Genomic DNA, 26,903 nt, shown 5'->3' on the forward strand with positions numbered 1-26,903 from the left:
AAGGCCTCATTGAGAGAGGTCAGGAGAAAGACAGAAATACAATGGATATTTTTCTTTAAAAAATTCATGTGGAATACTAAAAAATAAAACATTGGAGGCAGATCCTGAGTGGCTTTTATCTTCTCTGTTAGCAGTCTAGCATATCTTAAGTGGTGCGGTATTTCCAAACTGGCCTCACACGGTGGATTTCAACACTTTCTTCAAGTCTGGGGGTCTTGCAGAGTGTGAAATCCTATGTGGACCCCCGATATATAAATCAGGTAAGCCGAGGAGGCAAGGCCAGAGCCCACCTGCTCATCTTCCTATGCTAGAGCCCTGAAGGTTGTGTGAAAAGCTCAGGTCTAGACTCTTCACCCAGGGGCGATTCTGCCCCTCAGGGGACATTTGGCAATGTCTGGAGGCATTTTTGGTGTCACAACTGGGGAATACTAGTGAGTAGAGGTCAGGGCTGCACTAAACATCCTATAATACACTGGGCAGCCTCCTCCAACAAAGAATTTTCCAACCCAAATGTCAATAGTGTAGAAGCTGAGAAACCCTGATGCAGAGTGAGCGTGGATTCCCCATCTTCCCTAGGCCTCGGTGTCCTCATCTATAAAACAGAAATCACGTGGTAGTTCCAACAATTAAAAATGAAATAATGCATGTAAAGGTTCTTAGCACAGTTTCTGGCATAAAGTAGTAAAAAATATGAGCTCATGTGACTATTCTCAAATGATTATATATCAATATGGTCAACTTCTTGATTCTAGTTTAAGCTATTTTGCAGAATTACATGTATGTAGGGTCATATGGCGGTTCCCTCAGCAAATGTGAGCCTAGGACTTGGGGGCCATTCATGTCGGGACTGGAATTCGAGGCAGCCCAGGTGCCTTACGTTCTCCTGAGCAAATGTGGGCATGTGGTTGTTGCCATCTTGCACGTTGACATGCACTGTGGCCGTGGATGACAACGGTGGTTCTCCGCAATCCCTCGCTCCAATCAGTAGTGTAAACCGAGGAGCAGTCTATGTGGGGAAAGAAAGGGAAGTTAAGCCCTTCAAATACAGGACAGCGAAATAGTAATAAAGAAATATTCCATTTTACCAATTTCAATAGCAAGTCTAGCCATAGAAGGTTTCTCATTGCAAACGTAAATCCTAAGTCTGAGGCTCAGAGATAGAGAACACATTTCATTTTTTTGAAATAATAAAATCCACATAACCTCATAATCTAAGCATCCTGAGAGTCGTATTTCTCCACTAATACGGTCAATCCGGAAGCCACTTTGTTTCAGTATCGGCGTTTGACAAACAAGGAAATAAAGGACTTGAGAATTTGGAGTATTTTCTTGATCCAAATCAACTGTTAACATCTGAAAAATAGGTTGACCTGGAAAGAATTTTTTTCAATTGTTATTATTGGCCTCAGGCAGCCTATCAAACCAGTAGGAGGATGTTTCTTTGCTAAAGGACATTGGGGCGTACATCAGAATGCATTAAACATTTAAATATAAAATGGAACCTTAGCTATACTCAACAAAATAAAGAGGAATATTTAAGTAGTCATAAGGTCAAGAGGAACTTTCTAACCATGACTGCAAATGCAGAAGACTTAAAGAACAAAATTGATAGATCAGATAGATTTTTAAATGTGTGGCAAAAACTACAGACAAAATCAAAGAGGAAAAGACAAACCAGGAAAACGTATTTGAAATGTAAACGGCAGACACAGACATTCTTAATATAGAATGAGGAGGTTAAAATCAAGGAGAGAAATGGCAAACACGAACAGAAATGGACAAAGAAAGGAAGAAGCAACTGGTAAAAGGAATAGAAATGACCAACAAACCTATAAAAATGTTCAAGCAGTTAATAATCAAAGATGAACAATACACTGGGCCCTCTCACATGTTGCTGGTAGACGAATAAACTGGAATACTTAAATCATGTGTGCAGTTTGAACTAGCAATTCTATTTCTCTGGATTTAGCTAAGTAAATAGTGCTTGAATGGGACACAGATTTAGCTCAAATATATTCACTGAAGCATATTTTGTGAAAATAACAAAATGTGGCAACAAAACATTAATGTCCAACAAAAGGAGATTAGTTAAATACCTTAAAGCAGATCCATAAAATAAAATATTATGCAATAGGGTGCTGTAGGAGAATACTGTTAGGTTACAAACAGTAAAGTTCCGTTTTTTTAAAAAGAAATTTCCTAAACATACACTTATAAAAAAACACGCCCATCTATGTGTAAATATTTCGTATATACATATACACATTTTGTACTCTGATAAAGATGAAAAAAGTATGTAGATACACAAATATGCATTTGTAATTATATATAAAAATCTGTGAATACATACACATATGTAAATATAATATATGGTGTGTGTATACACACATATAAAATGCAAAGAAAATATTGAAAGAATATAAACTAAAACATTGATGGTACTTATCTCTAATTGGTAGTATTGAAGATGCTTTCTATTTCAGTCTTTTCATTTCTTGGAATTTTTCCAAATTATCCAAATACTATTTTACAAAATGAATAATGCTTTTTTGTTATTAAATAGATGCGCATTCTACTAAGAGTGGTTTGGATGTAAAGACTCACAGAATCCGTAACTCAGGAACTTTAGATGCTGTCTTGTTGTCATATTACAGCTGAGAAATTCGCAGAGAGATTCAGGAACTCACCACCCAGCTCTGCCTTTTTCCATCATTGCATTTGGCTTTGTTTTAGATTGGTATTTACATATCAGCTCTTCCAACAGACACAATTTCCACATCATTTTATTGCCAATAGGAGGTGAGGCTTGCAGACCTCAAAGCATTTCGCTCTAAGCCAGGGCCTGTGACCTTTGCGATGTGAACCATGAAATGTCTCCCTGCAGACAACTAGGAGCAAGGGCCCCATCAGTATGGAAGCAGGAAAGCTTTGTGGTACAGAGGGGAAAGGAAACCTGCAGCCCGGCACACACACCTGCAGCGTGGTCCTCTCTCACACTGACGTCAAATTCCTCCTCAGGGAACTGGGGTGCATGGTCATTCACATCACTGATCCTAACGTTGAAAATCAAGGATTTGTCCACAATTTTTCCTGTTAGGCGATTCATCACATCAAAATAAACCTAGGAAGCAGAGAACTATATTAATGTTGCAGAATCATTTACTTGACGACAGATAACCGTTAATGTAATGTAGTGTTTCAGTCTGTCTCCTCCACTAGACTGATAGTTCCTGAGGGCAGGGGTCATATCGCTCTCATTCTCTGTGTGACCCCAGGGATTGAGCACAGTGCTGGCATAGACTAGGTGCTCAATAAACACTTGTAGAACAGAGCAATGCACTGACTTGAATCTCCATTTCTCCACCCGGGTAAACATAAGCCAGTTGCTTACGAGCCTCAGTTTTTTATCTTATTAGTGTTGTAACGAGAAATAAACACACTAATAAATATTGCTGAAACATCACAGACAGCAGAAACTTACAAGTTCTTGGGAAAGTAAATATTTAAAGTAACTAGCACAGCTACAGATACAAGGCGGGTTCTTAAATGGTCACTGCTGTTATTTCTGTCCTTGAATAAGGAAGGTCAATTCATCTCAAACATGCCTGGGAGAAGTCCTTCCTTTCAAAACATCTCAAATCAATAATTTAAGCTTCTATCTTTAGTTTCTTAAGAAAGTTAAAAAAAAAAAAAAAAGAACAAATTAAACTCAGAAGAAAATAATAAAGATAAAAGCATATATCAATAAAATGGAAAATAGCAAAATAGTAAAGTCAATGAAACCACGAGTTGGTTTGCCTTTCCATATAAATTTTAGGATCAGCTTGTGATATCTATAAAAATTTCTGTTAGACTTTTTATTAGGTTTGCACTGAATTTATAGATAAATTTGAGAAGAATTTCCATCTTAATATTTAATCTTTCAATCCATAAACATTTTTCATTCGATTAGGTCTTCTTTGATTGCTTTCACCAGTGTTTTATAGTTTTGAGCAAACAGATCCCACACATATTTTAGATTTATACCTAAGCACTTTGTTTGGTGATACTGTAAATGGCATTGTTTTTAAAATCTTGATTTCGGATTATTCATAGCTGATATACAGAAACACAATTGATTTTTACTTATTAATTTTATTTCCTGTGACCTGTCAAATGTTAAAAATAGGCAAAGGATTTGAACAGACACTTCTTCAAAGAAGATATACAGATGGCAAATAATTCATCATTTGTCATTAGGGAAATCCAAATAAAAACCCCAATGAGATAGTTTTACACATCAATTAGAATGGCTAACATGAAAAACCTGACAAAGATGCAGAGCAATTGGAATTCTTATATGTTGCTAGTGAGAATGCAAAATAGTTCAGTCACTCTGAAAAATAGTTTAGGAGTTTCTGATAAAGTTAAACATAGACTTATCATATGATCCAACAAATGCACTCCTAGGTATTTACCTAAAAGAGAGGAAAACTTATGTTCACATAAAAACCCATATGCTTACATAGCTTTGTTTGTCACCAAAAACTGGGAAGACCTCACATGTCCTTCAACTGATGAGTTGATAAATTGTCATACATCCATAAAATGGAATACTACTCAGCAATAAAAAGGATCAAACTATCAATGCACACAACAACATAGATGAATCTCATATGCATTACGCTAAGTGAAAAAATCCTGACTTAAAAAGTGACATTCTGTGTGCTTCCATTTATATGGCACAGTAAACAAGGTAAAAATGTGGGGATGGAGTACAGTTTACTGGTTATCAAAGGTTAAGGGTTAGAGGAGGGTTTGATTATAAAGGAGAAGCATAAGGAAATATTGGGAGTAACGGAACTGTCCTGTATTTTGATTGTGGTGGTGGTTATACAATGCTGCGCTTGTCAAAACTGGACGCCAAAAGGCATAGATTTTACTTTATGCAAATTTAAAAAATAAAATACTCACAACATGTGGAAGGAGTAAATGCCATTAAGGGTTGCAAAGTCATAGCATTGTCCAAGAAATTATAAAAATACTTTATATTAAATCTGATAAGTGAAGAATGAATGTTGCAATTTCTAGAGTAATCATTAAATGAACAGTAAAAGAATGTATAAGTGACTAATAGAGGAGGAAAAAAATGAATAATAAAAAATAATTAATTTAAAAAAATAAGAAAAGAGAGGGAAAAGAGCCTAGAACAGTTGAACAAAGAGAAAATAAACAATAAGAGGATAAATTTAACACAAATATATCAGTTTTTTTTTTTAATTTAATTTTATGTATTTATTTTCTTCCCCAAAGCCCCAGTAGATAGTTGTATGTCATAGCTGCACATCCTTCTAGTTGCTGTATGTGGGATGCGGCCTCAGCGTGGACGGAGAAGCGGTGCGTCAGTGCGCACCTGGGATCTGAACCCGGGCTGCCAGTAGCGGAGCGTGCGTGCACTTAACCGCTAAGCCATGGGGCCGGCCCTATCAGTTTTTATATTAAACATAAAATACCAAATATACCAATTAAAAAACAAAATTAGACAGAACACAACTATATGCTGCTTACAAGAGATAAGGTCGAAAAGTTGAAGGTAAAAGTATATATATAATGCTTTCTGTATGTATGAGATCCTTTTGGTTAGTCTTTGACGATAGATAGATGATAGATGATAGACAGATAGATAGATTGATTTTCAAAGACTCACCAAAAGAAGCTTATCTAGTTGTCTAGCTACAAATATCAAAATATCAAACTTTAAGGCTAGAAGTCTTACTAGAGATAAATGGGGATGTTTCAAAATCATAAAAAGGGCCGGCCCCATGGCTTAGTGGTTAAGTGCATGTGCTCCGCTACTGGCGGCCCAGGTTCGGATCCCGGGCGCGCACCGTTGCACCGCTTCTCCGGCCATGCTGAGGCCACATCCCACATACAGCAACTAGAAGGATGTGCAACTATGACATACAACTATCTACTGGGGCTTTTGGGGAAAAAAAGGAGGAAGATTGGCAATAGATGTTAGCTCAGAGCTGGTCCTCCTCAGCAAAAAGAGGAGGATTAGCACGGATGTTAGCTCAGGGCTGATCTTTCTCACAAAAAAAAAAAAAGAAAATCATAAAAGGCACAATCTATGAGGAAGATGTGATATAGCAATTCTAAATTTGCATGCACCTGACAATATAGCCTCAACATATATAAAGCTAAAAGGGAACTAAAATGGGAAGTAGAGATTTTAACATACCTCTTTCTGAAACTGATAGAACAAGCAGATAAACAAAAACAGATAATCAGTAAGAATATCAAAGATTTAAACACAATTAACAGATTTGATGTGATTGTTGCCGTAAATAAAAGTGTACTGAACCCTGCAGTGTACACATTCTTTTCAAGAGCATATTGACCATTTACCAAATTGATCATATGCTAGGATACAAAGCAAGTCTTGACAAATTTCAAAAAATCACAACCACATAGAGTATATTAAGCTAGAAATCATTAAGAAAGAGATAACTTAAAACCCCAAGTTAAGTTTGGGGTTCTTACCCCAAATTTAGAAGCAAAACACTTCTAAATAACTTATGGTCAAAAAGAAATCACAATGGAAATCAGGAAACATTTCAAACCAAATGGTAATGAAAACACAGTATATCAAAATACGCTTTGTTCCCATCATTCAAACATCAAATCTAGATATGACGAGCACATTTTGATTCTATGAGGCCTAAGAAGTAAATAAAAGCTTGTGAGATGATAATTTATAGATACCCAATCATTGTTGTATTTGTCAATAACGGATTTTTGAGATTTGCCAAAGCTATGACTCCTAGACCTCAAGTTCCTTGTAGAAAGCATGTTACTAAAAATCTTTTGTCCTGAGAGATATTTCACATATGCAAAATGCTTGGTAATATAAATAAATGTATGATTCCTTTATTTTGTACATGGGCATGAGGAAATAACCAGAAGTCTTTTTAAGTTTGACAGTGTGGTAGTGTAAAAGTTTCTGTTTTGGTAGCTTGCAGGGAGATTTCTGAGTCTCACAAAACTCACCTCATAGTGAATTCGATTCAAGAAATATTTATGGAATGAAAAAGCAGAAAGGAAATGAGCCATGCAATTGCTGTTGACAAAGGAACAATTGTAGTGAAGGCTCTGTTGACGGAGGAATCACGATCACACAAGGCGTTGTTTATGTCCCTTGGTTGTGATCAGAAAGTCACAGAGACCATAACAGAAAGCAGAGAGATAGTGGGCCACATTCATTCTACTTCAGCCAAAACATGACTCTAAGAGATTCAGGAAATGCGTTATCACCCATACTTATACAAAAGAGCCATTATATGTGAAAACAAACAAACAAAAGCTGTCGGAATCACAACAAAAGCCTTGATTGTTTTTTGCAAATAGCAATACCTCGTAGCACTAAGGACTAGTGATTGTTTGCAGAGAAAGAAAAGCGTTCTCTGGAGCTGCTGGAGATGTATCAAAACTGATGCATCTTGAGAGAGCAAGCCTTTCTCACATGATCTCTGCTGCAAAGATGCTTCCATCATTCTGCTCTGAGCAGGTGCTAAAATTGGCGTGCATGCATGCAATGAACGCTGAGATGCCAGTGGGAAACCCAGGGTCATTTTGTCTCCTTGAAAGCCAATTATACCCCCTCATTACCATATATTTTGGTGTGAGGCCATATTTTTTGCAAATGATTATGGGAAGCTACAAGGGCATACAAAAATATTAGAAATAAAAATATATTAGCAAAGGCAACAATCTTAAGTCTACTTCTGAGAATATTCAGAGGCATCTTCTTCAAGTGGATCACTTCATTTCCATCTGTGGGGATGTTTCCATAAGATCACATCAGCACCAGCAATCAGCTCTTTAAGACCAAGATTTTAAGAGGAGAGGCACCACTGTCTCAGTCATTTACCTTAGAGGAGAAGAAACAGCTAAGTCACTCAGTGACCACATCAGAGGGAGCCGAAAATGGCCCTGCTCCTTGGAAAGCGAGCATCTATCTAGGGTTACAAATGCTCATGTCATGTCAGCAGGGGCAACTCAGAGGCTGTCTGTGCAGAGAAATTACTGTTCTTGCACTAGATCAAAATGTTTAAGTTAAATACTTAATTTTCATAAAATTGTAATAAATTTTAAACCTTTATATGTTGGCCATATATAGTAAAAATGCCTGGAAGGATATAGATGTAAGGTGGTCACCTCTGTGGAATCAGACCAGAGGGGAAAGTTGGGGGTGAGGGCAAGGTTTTTAATGCCTGTTTCATAGAACTTTGTATTATTTAAATTTTCGTAAGATGCTTTTATTAATTTTACACCTAAAAAGTGAGATAAGCAACAGAAACTCTCACTCATTGCTGGTGGGAATGCACAATGGTGCAGCCTCTTTGGAAGACAGTTTGGCTGTTTCTTACAAAACTAAACATACTTTTAGCACATGATCCAGCAATAGCACTCTTTAGTATTTACCCAAAGGAGATGAAAACTTATGTCCACACAAAAACCTGCATGTGAATTTTTAAAGGAGCTTATTCATAATTGCCAAAACTTGCAGGCAACCAAGATATCCCTCAGTAGGTGGATGGGTAAACAAATTGTGGTACATCCAGACAACAGTGTATTATACAGCGATAAAAAGACATGCAGGAAACTTCAGTGCATAATGCTAAGAGAAAGCAGCCAATCTGAACATGCTACATATGTAGGATTCCAACCATATGACATTCTGGAAAAGGCAAAACTATGGAGATAGTAAAAGGATCAGCGGTTGCCATGGGCTCAGGGGGAAGGAAGGAATGGATAGGCGGAGCACAGGGGAATTTTAGGACAGTGAAACTATTCTGTACGACAATACAAGTGCGGGCACATGTCTCTACGACAAGCGTGGACACATGTCTCTATACATCTGTCAAAACCCACAGAATGCACAATACCGAGAGTGAACTCTACAGTAAATTATGGGCTTAGTTAATAATATTGTAGCATATTGGCTCATCGATTGTAACAAATGGACTACACTAATGCAAGATGTTAATAATAGGAGAAACTGTGGGGGTAAGTGGGAAACTGTGGGGGTATATAGGAACTCTGTACTTTCCTAAACCTAAAACGATGCTGAAAAATAGTCTATTAATTTTTTTAAAAGTCCCTACTTGTAAAATAAAAAGTGAGCAACTATATACATATTTTTAAAAGTAAGTCTAATCTGACTTGCTATTGAATCTCTCATTGCTTAGGATAAATAGTGATTTTATTTGTTGAAGGCTGAGAAGATTGTGGGGAAAGAGTCCGCAGCCAGGCAGAAGTTCAGAGTTACAGAAAAAGAAGAGAAGGGGATGAATGTTGCCTCAAAGCACTCTCAAGGCAGACGACCCTTTACACTGGGAACGTTGGTTTCTCGGGGGTCAACAGGTTGCCAGGTACAGAGTCCTGCTCAGGTATGCTGAGTAAGCACGAGGTTTATTCCAGGAGCAGAAGCTTCACTGAGGCCCGGGGAAGACACCACGACTGGGCCGAGCCCTTTCTTTCTTGCAGAAGCCCTAGATGGAGGCACCCATATCACTCCGCTCTGCACCACTGAGAGGTTTCATGGCTGTCCAGCTCTCAGCTTGGAGGCAGAGCAGCCTAGATTCAAGTCCTATTAGGTGTAGACTTGGCTGCGCCGTCAGCCAGTTCTTCAGACTTCCCTCTATAGCCACACAGAGCGCAGAGCAGGCAGCTTCACCAGACGGGCATCCCAGGACCTTGATAGCTTCAGGCAGCATCTCTCTACCCCTTTTCCTCAGGGCCCACAAGGTCTTCTCCTCTACTTTGCTGTACACGCCTCCTTGGGCCTCCTTCCCTGCAGACTCGCTGCTCACTCATCGGCATCCACGCTGGTGGTCCCACTAGACATCCTAAAATGGTGGCCTGGCCCCAAGTCTACTCCGGTTCGGCTCTCCCCTCTCCCCCTACAAGACAAAGGATGCTGCAATGCGACTACTACTGAACTGGTCTGCTTTCGGGACTGACTCCAACATACATTTTTAAATTTCTGTGCAAGCAAATTGGCTTTCTCACACACCATTTCTACATGCTCTTCCATAATTTATGACTGTGCTGGCAGCTCTTTGCTCCTTAATCACCCTGACTTTTGGCTCTGAAACCAGGCCAACTGTAATCCTTCCACTTAAAAACAACAACCATATGTTTGTTTTATGTTTATTATTTTATATTCCATTTATTATCTTAAAAGCTACATCTGAGACCTTTAGTTCTGTAAGATGCCTGAGAGGCATAAGTGTTGTTTATTCTTTGGCAAGATGCTAAGAATTTCCAGGGAGCTCAGAATCACAATGGAGAAAGAAAATGTCATGGATATATTCTACAGTTGGAAAGGGTTTTTTAGCATATGGCTATTTGAAATTACATGCGCGAGATCTATACTCTTAAACACAAATGAGCGTACAGAAAGATCCTAAATGCCAAACACAATGCAAAATCACTTATATGCATAGGTTATAAGTAGGCAAAGATGACTGTGTTGGGATAAAGATCAACAAATAATTATTATGAGGAATAAAAAGGATGGATTTTCTTGAGTGTATTTGTATCGTATGAAATTGAGCATATTTTGATATAAATGGATAAGATTGCTATACAGAAAAAAGTCATACATTTTCCCTTTCCAACTCAGTCTTTTTTTTTTTTATTGCTGTAACATTGGTTTATAACAGTGTATAAATTTCAGGTGTACATCATTATGCTTCTATTTCTGCATAGATTACATCATGTTCTCATGTTCACCACCCAGATACTAATTACAATCCTTTACCACACACATGTGCCTAATTATCCCTTTCGCCCTCCTCCCTCCCTACTTCCCCTCTGGTAACCACCAATCCAATCTCTGTCTCTATGTGTTTGTTGTTGTTTTTGTCTACTACTTAATGAGTGAGATCATATGGTATTTGACCTTCTCCCTCTGACTTATTTCACTTAGCATAATACCCTCAATGTCCATCCATGTTGTCACAAATGGCTGGATTTCATCGTTTCTTATGGCTGAGTAATATTCCATTGTGTATATATACCACATCTTCTTTATCCATTCGTCCCTTGATGGGCACTTAGGTTGCTTCCAAGTCTTGGCTATTATGACTAATGTGCAATGAACACAGGGGTGCACGTATCTTTACGCATTGGTGTTTTCACGTTCTTTGGAACTATTCCAGCAGTGGAACAGCTGGATCGTATGGTAGTTCTATCCTTAATTTTTTGAGGAATCTCCATACTGTTTTCCATAGTGGCTGCACCAGTTTGCACTCCCACCAGCAGTGTATGAGAGTTCCCTTCTCTGCACATCCTCTCCAACACTTGTTGTTTCCTGTCTTGTTAATTATAGCCATTCTAACGGGAGTGAGGTGATATCTCATTGTAGTTTTGATTTGCATTTCCCTGATAGTTAATGACGTTGAACAGCTTTTTCATGTGCCTGTTGGTCATCTGTATATCTTCTTTGGAGAAATGTCTGTTCAGATCTTTTGCCCATTTTTTAATTGGGTTGTTGGTTTTTTTGTTGTTGAGATGCATGAGTTCTTTATATATTTTGGAGATTAACCCCTTATCAGATGTATGGTTTGTAAATATCTTCTCCCAATTGTTAGGTTGTCTTTTTGTTTTGTTGATGGTTTCCTTTGCTGTGCAGAAGCTTTTTAGTTTGATGTAGTCACATTTGTTTATTTTTTCTACTGTTTCTCTTGCCCGGTCAGACATGGTGCTTGAAAATATGTTGCTAAGACTGATTCGGAAGAGCATACTGCCTATGTTTTCTTCTAGAAGTTTCACGGTTTCAGCTTGTTAGGAATGCAGAACCTCAGCTGCACCCCCCCCACCCTCACCCACAGACCTACTGAAACAGAATCTGCATTTTAACAAGATCCCTAAGTGATCCGCTTGCTCAATAAAGATTGAGAAGTGCTGCCCCAGGGTTCCACCTATTACCCTTCTTTTTATTCCTTCTTTTTAACAGATCCTGCAAATTCTGGGGAGAGGGGCAAGGGTTTAGTGGATAGAGAAGACCCAGAGAGTCATCTTTGCAAGCCTTTGAGTTTGGGGAGAATTTTTGCCTGCTTAAGAATGAGAGATTCTGAGCCTGTCAGTGAGTTAAGGGTATATATTTTATGATGCACATAAATATTTTGAGATCATTGGAGAAAAGCTATATAAATTATTTCTTTCAGATGTTAAGCAATGTCTTCCCATCCTGAAGGGGTTAATGTATAGCCAAGCAGGCCTGAGAATCAAGCCTAGTTTCCAGCAGAAGTCAAAACAGAACAAAGGCTGACTTGCTAAGAACCCCTGTAAGGCTAGGTTGGTAATGAGATATACCACGTGGTTTGGGGCATTTTCCTTTATAATTTCCTTTCCTGGTTTAGAACCGGAATTTCAGCATAGTAGACCATGGGGTTGGGGTAATGAAATCACAAAGAACCTGGACACACAATAAGAAACTGTCATCAGGTATGTAATTCCTCATTCATCAGTTATTAGGCTACCCATTAAGTCTATTTGTAGTGTCTCTCCATAGGTTCCAACTGTGACTCATCGAAACTAAATAGCCCCTTTTGTAAATATTCTGTAGCTCTATCCCCAAATACTTTCAGACGTCCTTATCGTGTTGCGATATCAAGTCATTAGAAGGAAGCTCATATAGATTGTACAAATCATTACAAAGATTGTAGCAGCTCATATAGATTGTACAAATCATTACAAAGATTGTAGCAGCTCATATAGATTGTACAAATCATTACAAAGTCAAAGTCTAGAACTCTAAAACAACGTTACAAAATTGATCTGTCTCCCATGTGTGCTTCCAAAGCTTGCCACAGTGCATGAGATATCCATCTCCCAGGACCTGGCACACAGCCAGCTTAAATAATGCTTACTGGATACAATATTCCTGCAAGAGCTTTACAGTAAACCCAAGCTTACAATATATCAAATTTTAGGTACCATAAAAGATGGTGTGGTCTCCCGATCCACAGGGCGGTGAACATATATTTTTCCATTCTCATGTTCTTCTAGAGAAAACAAACCAATCTCTGGATATTCATCCACACCAGGTCCACTGATTAAATACATCAACGACATGTTATTAGACATATCATTGAACAGCTGGAAGGAGAAAAAATGAGGATAAAAAGAGGATGAGAGTAAAGCACTGTACATATCAAATACCGAGGCTAAGATTAAAAGGCATTTTTAAAGACTCATACCAAGCAATTGCACATCTGAGGATTTATCCTAAAGAAATAAAGATACGCAAAGATGAAGGAACAAGGAACACGGCTGCAGTTTGCTTTGTAATAGTGAAAAATTGGGAACAACAGAAATGTCCATCAGTATGGAAAGAATCGTATAGTGGTGCCACTCCCTTTGCCTAGCACTGGACTCCAGCCTTCCAGGACTCACAGGGACTGCCCCAGAAAGATAGGCATTGTTAAACAAGAAAGGCTACTGGCAGAAACTCATGCAAGTGTGATCCCACTTACTTAGTACAGACTCACACTAGTAATTCTGCAGAGGAATACCTGAAAGAATACAATCTGACTTGTTGATGTTGGTTATCCCTCCAGGGAAAGAGGAGTAATAATCAAACAGCTAACATCTAGAAAGAGCTGAGAATGAGGCAGCTTATATACGCCTTACCTGCCCTAACCTATTTAATCTTTAAAACCACCCTGTAATAACGTAGGCGCTACCATTGACCCATTGTACGGATAAGGAGACAGAAAGGAGATCTAACTTACAGAGTAAGGATGAGGCACGTCTGGAATATGAACCCACTGAGTCCCCCTGAATCTTGGGATTATACACTTTTAACCACTGAGACTTGAAAACTTTCTGGAGATGTTTTTTATAGTAGGCACGTACTATTTTTATAAATGTTGCAAAAATATGAATTATTTTTTATTTTTTTTCCTAGGAATCATAGAACGTCAATCACTCAGTATATAATTCAAAGGCCCACTGGGGTCAGGAAGGCAGTGGAAATGAACGACATGGGCCAAGTATAAAAACTCTGGCATTCCAACACCACCATGTGACTTCTTTGGTGCCTCAGTTGATACTCAACCTCAGCTGAGGGAGGCAATAGAGAGAGGTGAGAATTATGACGTAACTCAAGCCCCATCTAATTGTTGCCATGTGGGAATGTAGGTTCCATGTAGTCAGGTCTTCCAATTTTTAAAAAGTCTCTAGAAGTGCAGGATTTTACATACAGTCTCGCTTATCTTTTCCAATTTTTTTTATTGTGGTAAAATACACATAACATAAAATTTACCAACTTAACCGTTTTTAAGTGTACAGTTCGGTGGTATTAAGTACATTCATATTGTTATGCAACCATCACCACAATCCATTTCCAGAACTCTTTTCGTCTTGCAAAACTGAAACTCTGTCCCTATTAAACAATAATTCCCCATTCTCCCCTCCCCTTCAGCCTCAGACAACCACTATTCTACTTTCGCTCTCTTTTTTTAAAAATCTCCCTTTTCTCCCACTCTCAGCCTCTGGTAACCGCAATCTTCCTTATTTTTAAATAACGAATTTTTTTTTTTTTTAAACTCTGCATAGGCCAAATAAAACAGGCCTGCAGGCTGGAACCGACCAGCCTGTTGCCATACGTGATTCTGATTTTCTCAGCGCTCACACACACGCAGAAGTGACTTGCCCAAAGTCACATCCTCAGGTGGAGGTAGAGTGGGTTTTAGAACCCAGGCATCTCGAGCCCCAGAGGAGGGTTCCTCCTACCACTTCACTACTGGCCGCACTAGCGCATAGCCTCTCAAGACGTAATCCTCCTGCCAAAAGAGGCACGCTCAATCAGAGACGAGGAGGGGGGCCTTTCCCTGGGAGTAGCTGCCTTACCTCACCAACAAGTTTGGGAAAGCGTCCTGGGTCTTCCTCCTCCAGCTCGAAGGTGGTGAGAACCCATCTTCTCTTGGATCGCTGTAGAGGCCGGTGGCTCTCTCCCTGGAAATTATAGTAGCAGTGAGGAGGAGGAGGATGGGGATGAAGCTAACAGGCACTGTCTAGCACTTGATCCCCTTGTCATCCTCACAACAGTCTCTGGTGCTTAGAAATTGAAAGTCCCTGTTCTGTTAACGACTACAATCTTTCTAAACTGTGGGGCATGTGCCACCCAATGATTTTACATGGCTCATAAGACAATTTTAGGGGCTATGCAGACATAGCATTAAAGATCATTGCCTACTATATGCTAATACCTGTCCTATAGCGAATATGCAAATTGTTGTTGAATGAATGAGAAAGTTATTCCCTCTCTATTTGTTCTCTCATCTTTCTGAAATCGTTGATGAGAAAGTCTCCATTCAGTGCTGATAGGTCTTTAAAAGCTCCCTGTCTACTAATCTCTCTTGTAACAGAGACAGAAAGACTTAAGACTCAGACAGTAGGGTCAGAGATTTGTCAGCAAGAGAATATGGATAGAATTTAACAACATGGTTTTGTTTGTATTACATATATTTTTTACAGTTACCATCTGTTTATTACAAGTGAAGCTGATTTCTAGCCACTGATTTTTATCCACAAAAATGTAAGTTTTTAAAAATTACTTAATTAGAAAGTGAGTTGATCACAAGAACAATAGGAAGGAAATAGTCATAAGGCAGCATGAGGACATGGCAAAACCTCGCGATGGTGGTGGTGCACGACTGCATCCCTGTGCCCTCCCACACTCACACACGGGGAAATATTAAGTCCACCACATTTCAGTTCCATAAAGAAGAAAATAGCATGGGTAAACCTCGAGGCTAGCACTGTAGGTTTGTAGGACTTCTCTGGAAGTCCCTCAAGATTCTAAAAGGCCACATGTAGTTACTAATTTATTTTCTGCCAACCAAACATTGACAGGGCACTAAAAAACTCGAAATGCAATCCAGTCTCTACGTAAAGTGTAGTCTCCCTTGGTTTAATAAGAAACTGACTCCTTGACCCCACCTTTGTTTGATTAGTAAGATCATCATTTCCTTGTTGGAAGCTGTTGACGATGTTGACCTTAAAAATAAAAATGACATTAATTAGTAGGGGATATACTTATCAGAATCAGGTAGAAACTGCCTGAAGTCACACAAATCTTCTAGAATTAGAAAGAAAAATAAAAAAGAACTGCACTTAGTTTTGATAAATACAATTTCTTGTTCTTGGCATCTCAATTCATAATTACCACTTCTCTTCTGTAACTATAGGAGAATTAACCAAAAGAATTCTGATGTAGTATTACCAATGTTAGGGACATTTAAAAGCATAAAATGCTACTGTTATGTTAATTAAGTGGGAAATCAAACTGTCTGTTCAGGATGAGCCTAAATGTATTTGTATGTACACATGTGAAATGGCACCAAACGTTAACTGGTGGTGGGATTCAACTGGGCTTTTTTTCCAGTTTTTTTTCCTTATTTTTAGACTTTATCTTACAATAATCAATAAAAGAATAGAACTTGGTATTTTACATTTATATAATGATTTATACTGAGAACTCTTTACTTATAATTTATAATATATAACTTATAATATATATAACTGTAATTTATATATAAATTATATATAATTATATCTGTAATTTATTATTTCTATATTTATAATTTACATATAAATATATATAATTTATTATTTATATATTTATAATTTATATGTAAATATATAAAAATTATTATTTATATATAAATATATATAAATTATTATTTATAATTTATACATAATTTATATATATGTCAACAACCTTCCTTCCCTTCAAAAAAACACACATGTACAGTAAGATTGTTGAAATAGAAAGAGACAAGCCCTGCAATGTATGTCAAAACTAGCACTAAACACAAGTATGTGTGTGTATGTGTCTGTGTGTGTGTTGACACCTATAATTTTAGTTCATTCATTTTTGCTGCCATAGTGTTTCATTATATGAATAGAGGACAATTTATTTGTCCATTCTCCTGATGATGGTCATTTAGATTATTTCCAGTTGTTTGTTATTACAAAAAAATATGCTGTGGTAATAAACACTCATTATGTATACAGAAAATTTCTCTGGAGCAGCAGTTTTCAAAGTGTGGCTCACCAGGGTCCCTGCCCCTATCAGAGAGTCCACAAGGGCACACACTTTCTTAAGAATACTAAGACATGATTCGCCTATTTTACTGTGTGACATTTGCACTGATGGTTCAAAATACTGGTGGTAAAACTGCTGGTGCCTCAGCACCACGAAGGCAGTGGCCCCACGCTCCACTAGTAGTCATTGTGTTCTTCATCACCAGGCGTGTGCAGGGAAAGAAAAGAAAAAAGAAAGCCTGTTTCATTGAAGAATGAAGTAATTGGTGAATTCACTGAATTACTGAAATCATTTGAGAACTGATGAAGCAGTAAAAATTATTAATTTTATTACCTTGCAACACTCTGAGTGTACATCATTTAAATGCTCTGTGTGACTAGATGAGAAGTGTGTGTGAAACACCACTTCAGAGGAGAAGGTGTGTCTCAAAGAAAAGCACTCGAGTGATTGTAAGAGTTGCCAGCTGAACAGACCACATGTCTATGGAACACGTTTTACTTGAAAGAATGACTGACAAACTATGGCTGTTCAGGATTGGGTATTTGAAAGACAGTTCTTTGATAATGAACAAAGGAAACCTGTCACTTCAAGAAAAACAATGGACCTTGGCCTGTTGCCAATGATAAAATTTAAGCTTTCAAGCAGAAATTAAAATTTTGGAAAACTTGTGTCTGCTACTACAAGTTTGACAGCTTCCCAATACTTAAAGATTTTCCTGATGATATCAGTGGAGATATTAATGACTGTTATTTTTTGATTTCGTAGAATGAAATAGGTCAACATGAAGATCTGCATAACTCAATGATCCAAGAGTTTCCTAATGATTAACATATCACATTCCAAAATCATGCACAGGTGAGAGTCATCCAAGATGCAAGAGAGACCAGGGGTTTTATTGTAACAGTAAGGGCAGTTCACTAATATGCTTTCAGATCCCACATTGCAAGTACCTGTGAAGAAACTACCACTTGCTGAGTTTTAGTGTAATATCAAAGAAGCATATCCACAACGATCTGTTCAAGGCTATGAAAATATTCCTCCCTCTCCATATACATATCCGTGTGAGGCCAGAATTTTCTCATGTACTTTAACCAAACATTTACAACATACTGAATGTAGAATCAGAGAAGAGAATCCGGATATCTTCTTTGAAGCCAGACGTTCAAGAGATTTGCAAAAATATAAAACAATGTCTGTCTTCAAACTAAATGGGATTTTTAAAAATATGGTTATTTTTCATAAAAATATGTGGTTTATATTACGACATAATGGGTTTATTATTGTTATGGTTAACGAATTGAGAAATATGTTTAAAATTTCCCAGTCTTAATTTCTAATATGTAAGTGTCAGTAAATACAACCCACCTAAGCAGAAGGTTTTTGGGTTCGCCATGAGGTTGACAAGTGTAAGGCATCCTGGGAGCACACAATCTGACAACCGCTCTCTAGGATTTATACCCAGAATCTCCGGAGACAAGGCGAGTGGTCGTCAGCCAGATCGCCCTCCTCTGCTGTGGTCACCTCGAACCCGTAAGGCTCTAGCCTCATTCCAGAGCATGTCACTGCACAACGCACTGTGTATCAGATAGTGGTTTCATAGAAAATGAAGAAATGTTCTCCGTATGTTCCTTTCTTGTGGTCAGCCACCCTCACGGTGGGTGGGGAATATTACTGGGTTGTGTTGTTTTGTTAACATCAAAAATAATGACAATATTTTTTTCCTGCCACAGACGACATTTCTACCTATTTACCTAAAGGAAAAGAAGTTTTAAACTCTTTGAGTTCCAAAATCTCAAACATTGATTTATTCATACAACGAATGCTTCTTGATTAATGTTGGTAATTTTAAATTAGAGGCCTAACCAGGTATATAATTTTAAAATGGAGAAAATTGCAGTTCTTGCAAAAGAATGAAGAATTCATTCTGTTTCTAAAGCAGGTGTATTTCCAGTGGCCTAGACCATTAATAAGGAATACATGGAGGTTTCATCTCCTCCCTGGTCTCAGTTTCCCCTTCTGTAAGTAAGGGTATGAGACAAGGTGTCTTGAAGGGCCTTTTTAACACAAAAGCTCTGTAAGTTCATTTGACTCTGAAAGCACATAAATGGTGCAGCTGACAGTCATGTAAGAGCCGGCTAAATTGCTGAAAAAGAGGTTTGAAATGGTGAACGTTTACACTTTGCAGAGAGATGCCTGAAATTCCACACCATTGTGTGTGTGCCTGTGAGTGATTTATCCTCTCTTTATGCACGCCTTAGAAATTAACTCGAGATATCTTGTCTGGGCAACGCAGGAAGACGAGAAACTGTTCTATTTGCTGAAATGATTTGTAAGTATGCTTATTATATTTCTCATCCCCACCAATTTTAGGCAGTTGGTGCAAAGAGGATACCATTCAAAAGATTTACATAATGCTTCGATAATGTGAGGGGGGAGAAAATTTTCTAGAGGCTAGTGTCTCTGGCTGCAGTGTCCACCTCACTATTTTATCGGATCCTGGCAGGTGAGCATTTTATTGTGAGGTCCACCCTGCACATCATTTGACAGACAGTGCTGGACTACGGGGCATGTAACCAGTGTTGTTCAGGCTGGCCTGGTTGAGTAGTCATGGCATCTTTAGGGGAAAATTATCTGAGTAAATGAAGGCTTTGTGTCTATAGAGGGTACTAAAGAACTAAGAAGCCTGTATGGAAATAATTCTTTCCTGAAAATATTTCATTTTTGATTGCAAACTTGCATTCAAGGAGAATTTTTTTAATTGAGGTATAATCGACATACACTGTTATATTAGTTTCAGGTGTACAACATAATAATCTGATATGTGTATATATTGCAAAATCATCACCACAGTAAGTCGAGTTAACATCTGTCACCATAGTTATTTTTTTTCTTGTGATGAAAACTTTTAAGATTTACTCTGTTAGTTATTTTCAAATATTCAATACAGCATTATTAACTATAGCCATCATGTTATACCTTTCTGTTGTTTTAAGCCCCCAGTTTGTGGTGCTTTGTTACAGCAGCCCTGGGAGATGAAGACACTTGCCAAATACATTCTCTACACGGAAGCTTGGGTGATCTCTTAACAGTGCAGATCTCATCATGTCGCAGCATAAAACTGGGTTCCCAGGGCTCTTAGGACAGAGTCCAGTCTGCTCTGCCCCCTGCTGAGTACTCAGTTTCCCCTAGGACCACACTGTCCCTCACCTTGTGCCATCCACCTGCTCTGTTGTCCTTGAACGAGGAGGTTGAGTGAATTAATCAGCAGAGCAGAAACGCTAACAATCTTTTTAAAGATAATTCAGAATTTCCCAGGTTAAAAAACAGCAAAACATAACAGATTTTGCTCACTGTCCAATTTTATTCTCTTCAACTCTCCCTCCTCTCTGGTCTTGGAAGCCACCACAGCCCAAAGCTGAGGATGCACAGGCTCTCAGGACGAGAAATGACCAAAGAGGGGAGCAGGACTCCCCTTCCATGGCTTGTCGTTGAATCTGGAACAAAGCTGTAAACCTGCAGAGGAATCACAACTTTGTTGTTTGCTTCACGTCAGAATGACAAAGCAAGTATGTGGGGATTTCAGAAGAAAACTGTAGCAGACACAATGGCTCTCCAGCAGAATGGGCACCAGTTTTAAATCTGCAGATCAGAGGAGGAGGGAGTGGGCACCTGTTATGGGTGTCAGAGGTGTTTATAAGCCAACTTGGGGGAAAAGGAGAGAAGTGGAAAGTGATTCCTATTGCATCACATTCTCTTCATCCGTCTTGATCCCCTGGAATCTACATAAAGCTACTTTCACCAAACACTGAATTACTATCCAAAGTCCAATCCCCACAGCCCATCCCCACCCAACACACCCTCAGACTTGAACTAACTTGCTTGGGCTCTGTGCTAATACAATGGAGAGGAGAATACACTTCTGTTGTCTCATGAGACCAGTTAGGGGGAAGGGCAGGGGCAAGAGAAAGATGAGGACAGGGTGTGATTTGCAAAATATTCAAATCCAAGCTAACATGGACTACTAAAACAGGATTCTACAGAGTATTGGAGATAAAATGAATGTGCTGTCTGGTTAAGAACATTAACAACTCACTACAGCAAAAAGTGACCAAGAAAATTCTCAAACACCAAGCAACGTGTGAAGCAAGGCATCCACTTTCAGAGGCCGAGTGCTACTAGAGTGCATGTGCTGTGGACGGGGATTTTTCCTATTTTGTTTGCTGTTACATCCCCAGCAGCTATGAAAGTGCCTGGCCCAGAGCAAGCGTCCGATAAATAGTTGCAGTGTGGGCACTGAATGAATGTAGCCGACCATGTCACAGGCCAGAAAAACAGCAGGACGCAGACACAGGACACATTGGCTGAGCCCTTACTGTGCAGGCACTTCTGTGCATTTCCTCTTTCACTCTCAGAACCCCCAGGTCAGGTAAGTACAAATATTAGATCCACTTTCAGGTGAAGAAAATGAGGCTTAAGTTAAAACTCCAATGCCTGGGCCACATGCCCAGATTAGCTCAATCAGAACCTCGGGGGGTGGCATCCAGGCATGGGGATTTCTGCAGCTCCCTAGAAGAGTCCAACTTGAGCCCAAGTGAGGACCAAGGTGGGGTAATGAGCCCAGATCCCCAGCCAGAAGTGGACGAGCCTGGGGCAAGACCTTAAACAACCCAATCCAGATCCACAACCTTTACTCCCAACCACTGCACTGCCTGCTGCCCTCAGCCGGGTTTACAAGAGTGAATGCGACAGCAATATAATAGCCTCATGATTCTCCCCCCCGTCTATAGAAAGCAGATTAAGCGGGTTATAAGCAACAAGCATATGCAACATTAACTCCATCCACTGTTAAGTGCAAAAGGAACAAGCCCGTATTTTTCTAATCTTGATTCCACTGTTGGTATTCCCATTTGAGCAGTGGCAACTGGTGGGGGACAGAGGCATTTAGCACCCACATCCCCATCGGTTTGCTCAAATTGTCTTTGACATACGCAGTTGAGATGTTCTTCATCTTATGTAAAGTGTGAATAGAAGTATCATTAGGAAACGTGTGTGTGTTGATATAAACCTAAATAAGAATGGTGTGTGCTATATAAACCAGTTTTAAGACAAGTTCCCTTATCCTACCCCCATCAGTCCCCCAAACAGATTGTGACCCTAAACCCCTCCTTTGTGTAAATTCTGGAGCCCCTGCTGCCTACACCATCCTGAAGATACCCAGCAGCCTCACTCCCAGCTGCACATGTACCCTCCTCACCAGCCTCACCCAAATTACACTCAATTCCTCTCCTCCCTCCCTTGATCCCAAAAGGAGCAAAGGCTACTTGAGCTGTGCTTTCAGTTCTGAGCACTGGGTGTGCAGATCCCAAGCGCCAAGTTCTGGGCACCAGTCCCGGCTCACCTGCAGCACCAACAGCAGCAGCCCTAGAAGGAGCGGCAGCGAGGTGTGGCCGCTGGAGCTCATGCCCGCACGGGGATGCCCAAGATGCACAGAGAGCCTGCAGGTGATGGCAAGTCCTCCTGGGCTGGTGGTCTCACCCAGAGCCAGGCCCTGTCCTTCCCAGCAGGGCCTTTGCCAGTGACTCGTGGGTCACTTTGTCCCAGACGGTCTCATCTCAACTTTCTCCTCCCCTCTCCTTGGCCGTTCTTGAATTTTTCTGAGTGGGGTTCTTGTGTTCGTCAGAGAGGGGCGGGCTAAGCTTTAAGCTTAACCCCATTAGTGACAAGCAGAGTTCCTAGGAAGGGAGTGGAGGAAGATAAACCACCATAGCTACAAGTGCGCACAGGCTGGGGATGTGACCCCAGCGGATTAGAGCTCAGTCAGAGGAACCTGAAACCAGCCTTTAAGGGAATGTGGAGGTTTTGTTTCTTTATTTGTTTTAGTTCCAAATCGAATGTCCAATGATCTCTCTCTGTAGCAGGATATTTTAACGACTATTTCCTACAACCCCTATCCTTTGAAACAAAAGAACTAGAAAAGGATTCCAGGAAAGAATAACTTCATTAAGGAGGAAAAAAAGAAAGAAAGAAAAAAAAGCACCTTTTACTTTCCAAAGCACTAAGTCTTTATCCCAACCATGTCTCAGGGTTCTGGGGTTTATAGACTTTTTCTACCAAAATCTCTTTTAAGCTTAGACGAATCTGTCTTTTTGAGTTTGAGATTAAAGTAGGAGGGAGGAGAGATGGGAAAGAGACTCCCTCTGGGTAGGAGTCTTTGCATCAGAATTCCAAAAAAAAGGACAAGTTGGGATTCTACCACATCAATACTTCAGGTTGCAATGATCAAGTTTAAAACAAAATCTGAGATGCATTAACCTGATTATCTTAACATGTGGCCTTGTTATCACACTACCTTGTTTAAAACGGTAAGCAGTTCTTTAGCAGATGAAATAGAAGGTAAACTTTCTTGTCTCACTGTACATTTATAGCCCTATGAGATGCTGCTGAACAATTTAATTTGAATAGTTTATTACCTTAATCCAAATTAATAGCTTATTACTGAAAAGAGTAATGAATGCAGTTTGAAGGTCTCTCCGTATTTCCTGTGCATAAAGAGAAACAGAATAATTATTAAATTTACAGCATTGGCTGTAAATATCAAAGCAGATATTTTTGTTCCATGGTAGTCCATTGAAAAACTTGATTAAGTTAGAATCACTAATTCATAATTTAGAGGTCAGGTAAGTGAAACCACTTTGAATGTTTGTGGGGGGGGGAAGATGCAGGTCGAGCACCCCTAATGCTAGAATAATGCTGAGGATGATACTATCAAGCGAGACAGACAGTGTTGAGCTCCAGAGATCTGGAGAGGGGCCGGGGGATGCTAGCGAAGGTTTCCACTTTCCAGTTTGCTTTCAGTTGAAAGAAACTGGTATTTTAATATATTAAACACAACCATATTTTCAACATCCTCATACATTTGAAATAACGGAGCAAGACGCCAGCTTCCCATAAAGCATCCATTCTCAGTTAGGCTGTAGGTCCTCACTCAGCTGGTGACTCTGGCTTCACCTGATACACATCTTAGGTGAGTCTGAGCTGGAAGATGTCACGGGTCCCTTTCTGTTCTGAGTATCTATGACTCCAGTGAAGATGGTCTTGTGTTCCTTTCTGGGTCCTTAAAAGTGCAGTAATACCTTACAGCCACAAGGTGGCAGCGCCAAGCCCAATGGGAACTGGTAAATGAAGAAATGTGATTGCTTGTGAGATAAAAGTTACATGATGACTAAAAGGAAGGTATGAGCAACAATTAATGATCTAGATTCAACAGTCTCACCTTGGGTGTTGAGGGGTGCCCAACTCACCTCAAGTTCTCAGTATTTTTTTTTTTTTTAATTTTTTGTTTATTGCAGTAACATTGGTTTATAACATTGTAAAAGTTTCAGGTGTACATCATTGTACTTCTATTTCTGCATAGATTACATCATGTTCACCACCAAAATACTAATTACAACCCATCACCACACACATGTACCGAATTATCCCTTTCACCCTCCTCCCTCCCCCCTTCCCCTCTGGTAACCACCAATCTCAGTATTTTTTAATAATGATAAACGCATCATGAGTGCTTCTAAGAAAGGATTAATTTGTCTTGAATTATCCCTGTCAACAAAGATTCCTGCAAATGCCAGGCACTCGTTGGGTTTCATTTTCAGGGTTGTTAGTCAAGACACCTTGAACACGTTCATTTGCCATCTTTTCAGGGAAAAGCATGTTGCATTGAAGGTTTCTACATGCCCAGGAATTGGTGAGGAGGGCCCTGAACTGAGAATAAAGAAGCATAAAAATCACGACATTCTAAAAAGAGCCACCAACAATTGGGCCCAGACACCTCAAGACTCCCAAAAATATTGCAGAACTGATCCTGTCATCCCTACCCTGCATTGCAGCCTAGTGTCCCCTCTCCCACCGCCACCTGTCGGTCGGGAGTCCGAGGAGGAAGGGGGTGTCAGCTGCCTTCTGCAGGCCCCATTTGAGTAAGACCTGATCGCCCCCCACCCTGCTGGGGAGGGATGGGGTGCTTTCTTTCCACTGATCCTCACTGATTTGGGAAATCAATGGACTGGACTTTCCCAGTGAGTAGAATGGCCGCATCAAGAGAATCACTGGTAACAGTAATGGTGACTACAAGATGGAGAACCTGGCATCCTATCTGGGCTCTGACTTCTGCCTGGATGATGGTCTGGCTGACCAGGCCCTGTGCCCAGCTGAGAGGAAGGGAATTGTGGTAGACAGCAGGGCTTAGAGAAGAGTAACAGAAAAGTACCCAACACTTCCTCCATTTGGCATGATAAGGAGACCTCATTTCTCAAACAGGCCAAGTAAATGTCAAAGAAGGGAAGTGGTTGTCATGAGCCTTCTTCCTGCCTCCCTAGAGGGATGCTGGGGGGTGGGGAGGTGGACGGCACAGCACAGGCATGGAGAGAGGCACAGCATTTGGACACTTGGACGCCTTCTCCACAGAGGGTGAACCATCCTGAGTGAAATCCTGGAAGAGTGGCCTGTAAGAGAGGAAACACAGATGCTTTTCCCTGACCTTTTTCTCTGTTCCCGGCACTGGAGGATCCAGAGCCTAGAAGAGGGAGGGAGGGGAGGCGTCCCAGTGGTGAACCGCAGCCAGGCCCTCCTCTCTGTGTTGGCATGGGAGGTGGAGAGGAAGGGCAGGCTGAGCCCCGCACTGTTTGCACACTGACCAGGAGGAGAGCTGCCCTGGGAGGGCAGGGAGGAGATCTGATTTAAATCAAGATTGACATTGACATTTTAAACGGGATGGTTTCACTAACTGAAGAGCCTAGGAAATGTATCCAGGATGGAATTTGGGGATGAAGAGCATGGTGGAAAACTCAGATTAGGAAAAACTAAATGGACCATGTTTAGACCTCCACTGGGTTGAGACCTCTCCACGTATGCCCACTCATATAAAATTTATTTTGCAAATGATTCTGAATTCAAGGTCCTGTTTCTTCATAGTCACAAGAAAACTTGAATTTCTCAGAACAGTCTCCAGTAGAGTGAAGGAAAAAAAACCCCAAAAACCTCAAGGAAGGACCGTGCTTCCAGTAATGGGGAAGTGGTTCCCAGAAGCCCAGACCTGCTATACAGAATGGTCACTTTTCAGGAAAATATAAAACTATGACTTGGAGGCACTGGAGTGTGACCAAAGGCAGGCAGAAACCAGAGCGCCAGGTGCCTGGCAGAGGCGGGCGGATCGAGGGAGGGACAGGGCAGAGAGAGCAAGATGCTAACTGTAGGATCTAGACAGTGAGCATGGGGGTAGTCACTGTACAATTCCTTCAACTTTTCTGTATGTTTGAAAATTTTTATAATACAATGTTGGGGAAGAAATCAGAATAGTGAATTTGACTCCAGCAGTGAAAAATCAAAGTTATTATTAAGTGTAGTTTCACCCCAATATTTAACACTGTATAGCTAGTTGTACCCCAATACCTAGTATGTGCAAGCGCTGAAGGTTGTTAGACTTCATGTAAGAATAAAATAATTCATCATTTGTATTTTGATTTATTTCCATGACTAAGAAGTTTTTGTCTCTTCTGTTTGATGCTGTAGCAGTCACGTAGGTTGCTCAGAAAAGGGTGTTTCCTGATGTGTCAGTGTTTTGAGTCAGCCAACAAAAGCTGGCCAGAAAATCTCCTTTGAGAAATTTTAATCTCTTGCCCCTATTTGTTCAACTAGTAGTCGTAGATGAGCAATTAGTAAAAAACGCTGCCAAATATAACAGATTGGAATGTTTCTGCTTTTTGCAAGTATATTCTAATACTGATAACACTGATAGTAGAATTAC

The 26,903-nt window shown here is 39.9% G+C and overlaps 1 protein-coding gene across 1 annotated transcript in view; it reads right to left on the minus strand.

The window, feature by feature from the left end:
* Window positions 1–22,575, minus strand: part of CDH26 (cadherin 26) — a 51,219-nt gene extending 28,644 nt beyond the window's left edge. The window contains exons 1-7 of the mRNA XM_058563406.1: window positions 22,503–22,575; window positions 15,997–16,053; window positions 14,905–15,009; window positions 12,988–13,149; window positions 2,974–3,121; window positions 1,204–1,370; window positions 878–1,006 (exon numbers count right to left, since the gene is read on the minus strand). Of these exons, the coding sequence (XP_058419389.1) occupies window positions 878–1,006; window positions 1,204–1,370; window positions 2,974–3,121; window positions 12,988–13,149; window positions 14,905–15,009; window positions 15,997–16,053; window positions 22,503–22,565 (831 nt within the window). The 5' untranslated portion in view covers window positions 22,566–22,575. The remainder of the gene's footprint in view (window positions 1–877; window positions 1,007–1,203; window positions 1,371–2,973; window positions 3,122–12,987; window positions 13,150–14,904; window positions 15,010–15,996; window positions 16,054–22,502) is intronic.
* Between the last annotated feature and the right edge of the window lie 4,328 nt (window positions 22,576–26,903).

This window comes from Diceros bicornis, chromosome 19 (genome assembly GCF_020826845.1).
Source record: "Diceros bicornis minor isolate mBicDic1 chromosome 19, mDicBic1.mat.cur, whole genome shotgun sequence".
In the NCBI taxonomy this organism is placed as follows: Eukaryota; Metazoa; Chordata; class Mammalia; order Perissodactyla; family Rhinocerotidae; genus Diceros; species Diceros bicornis.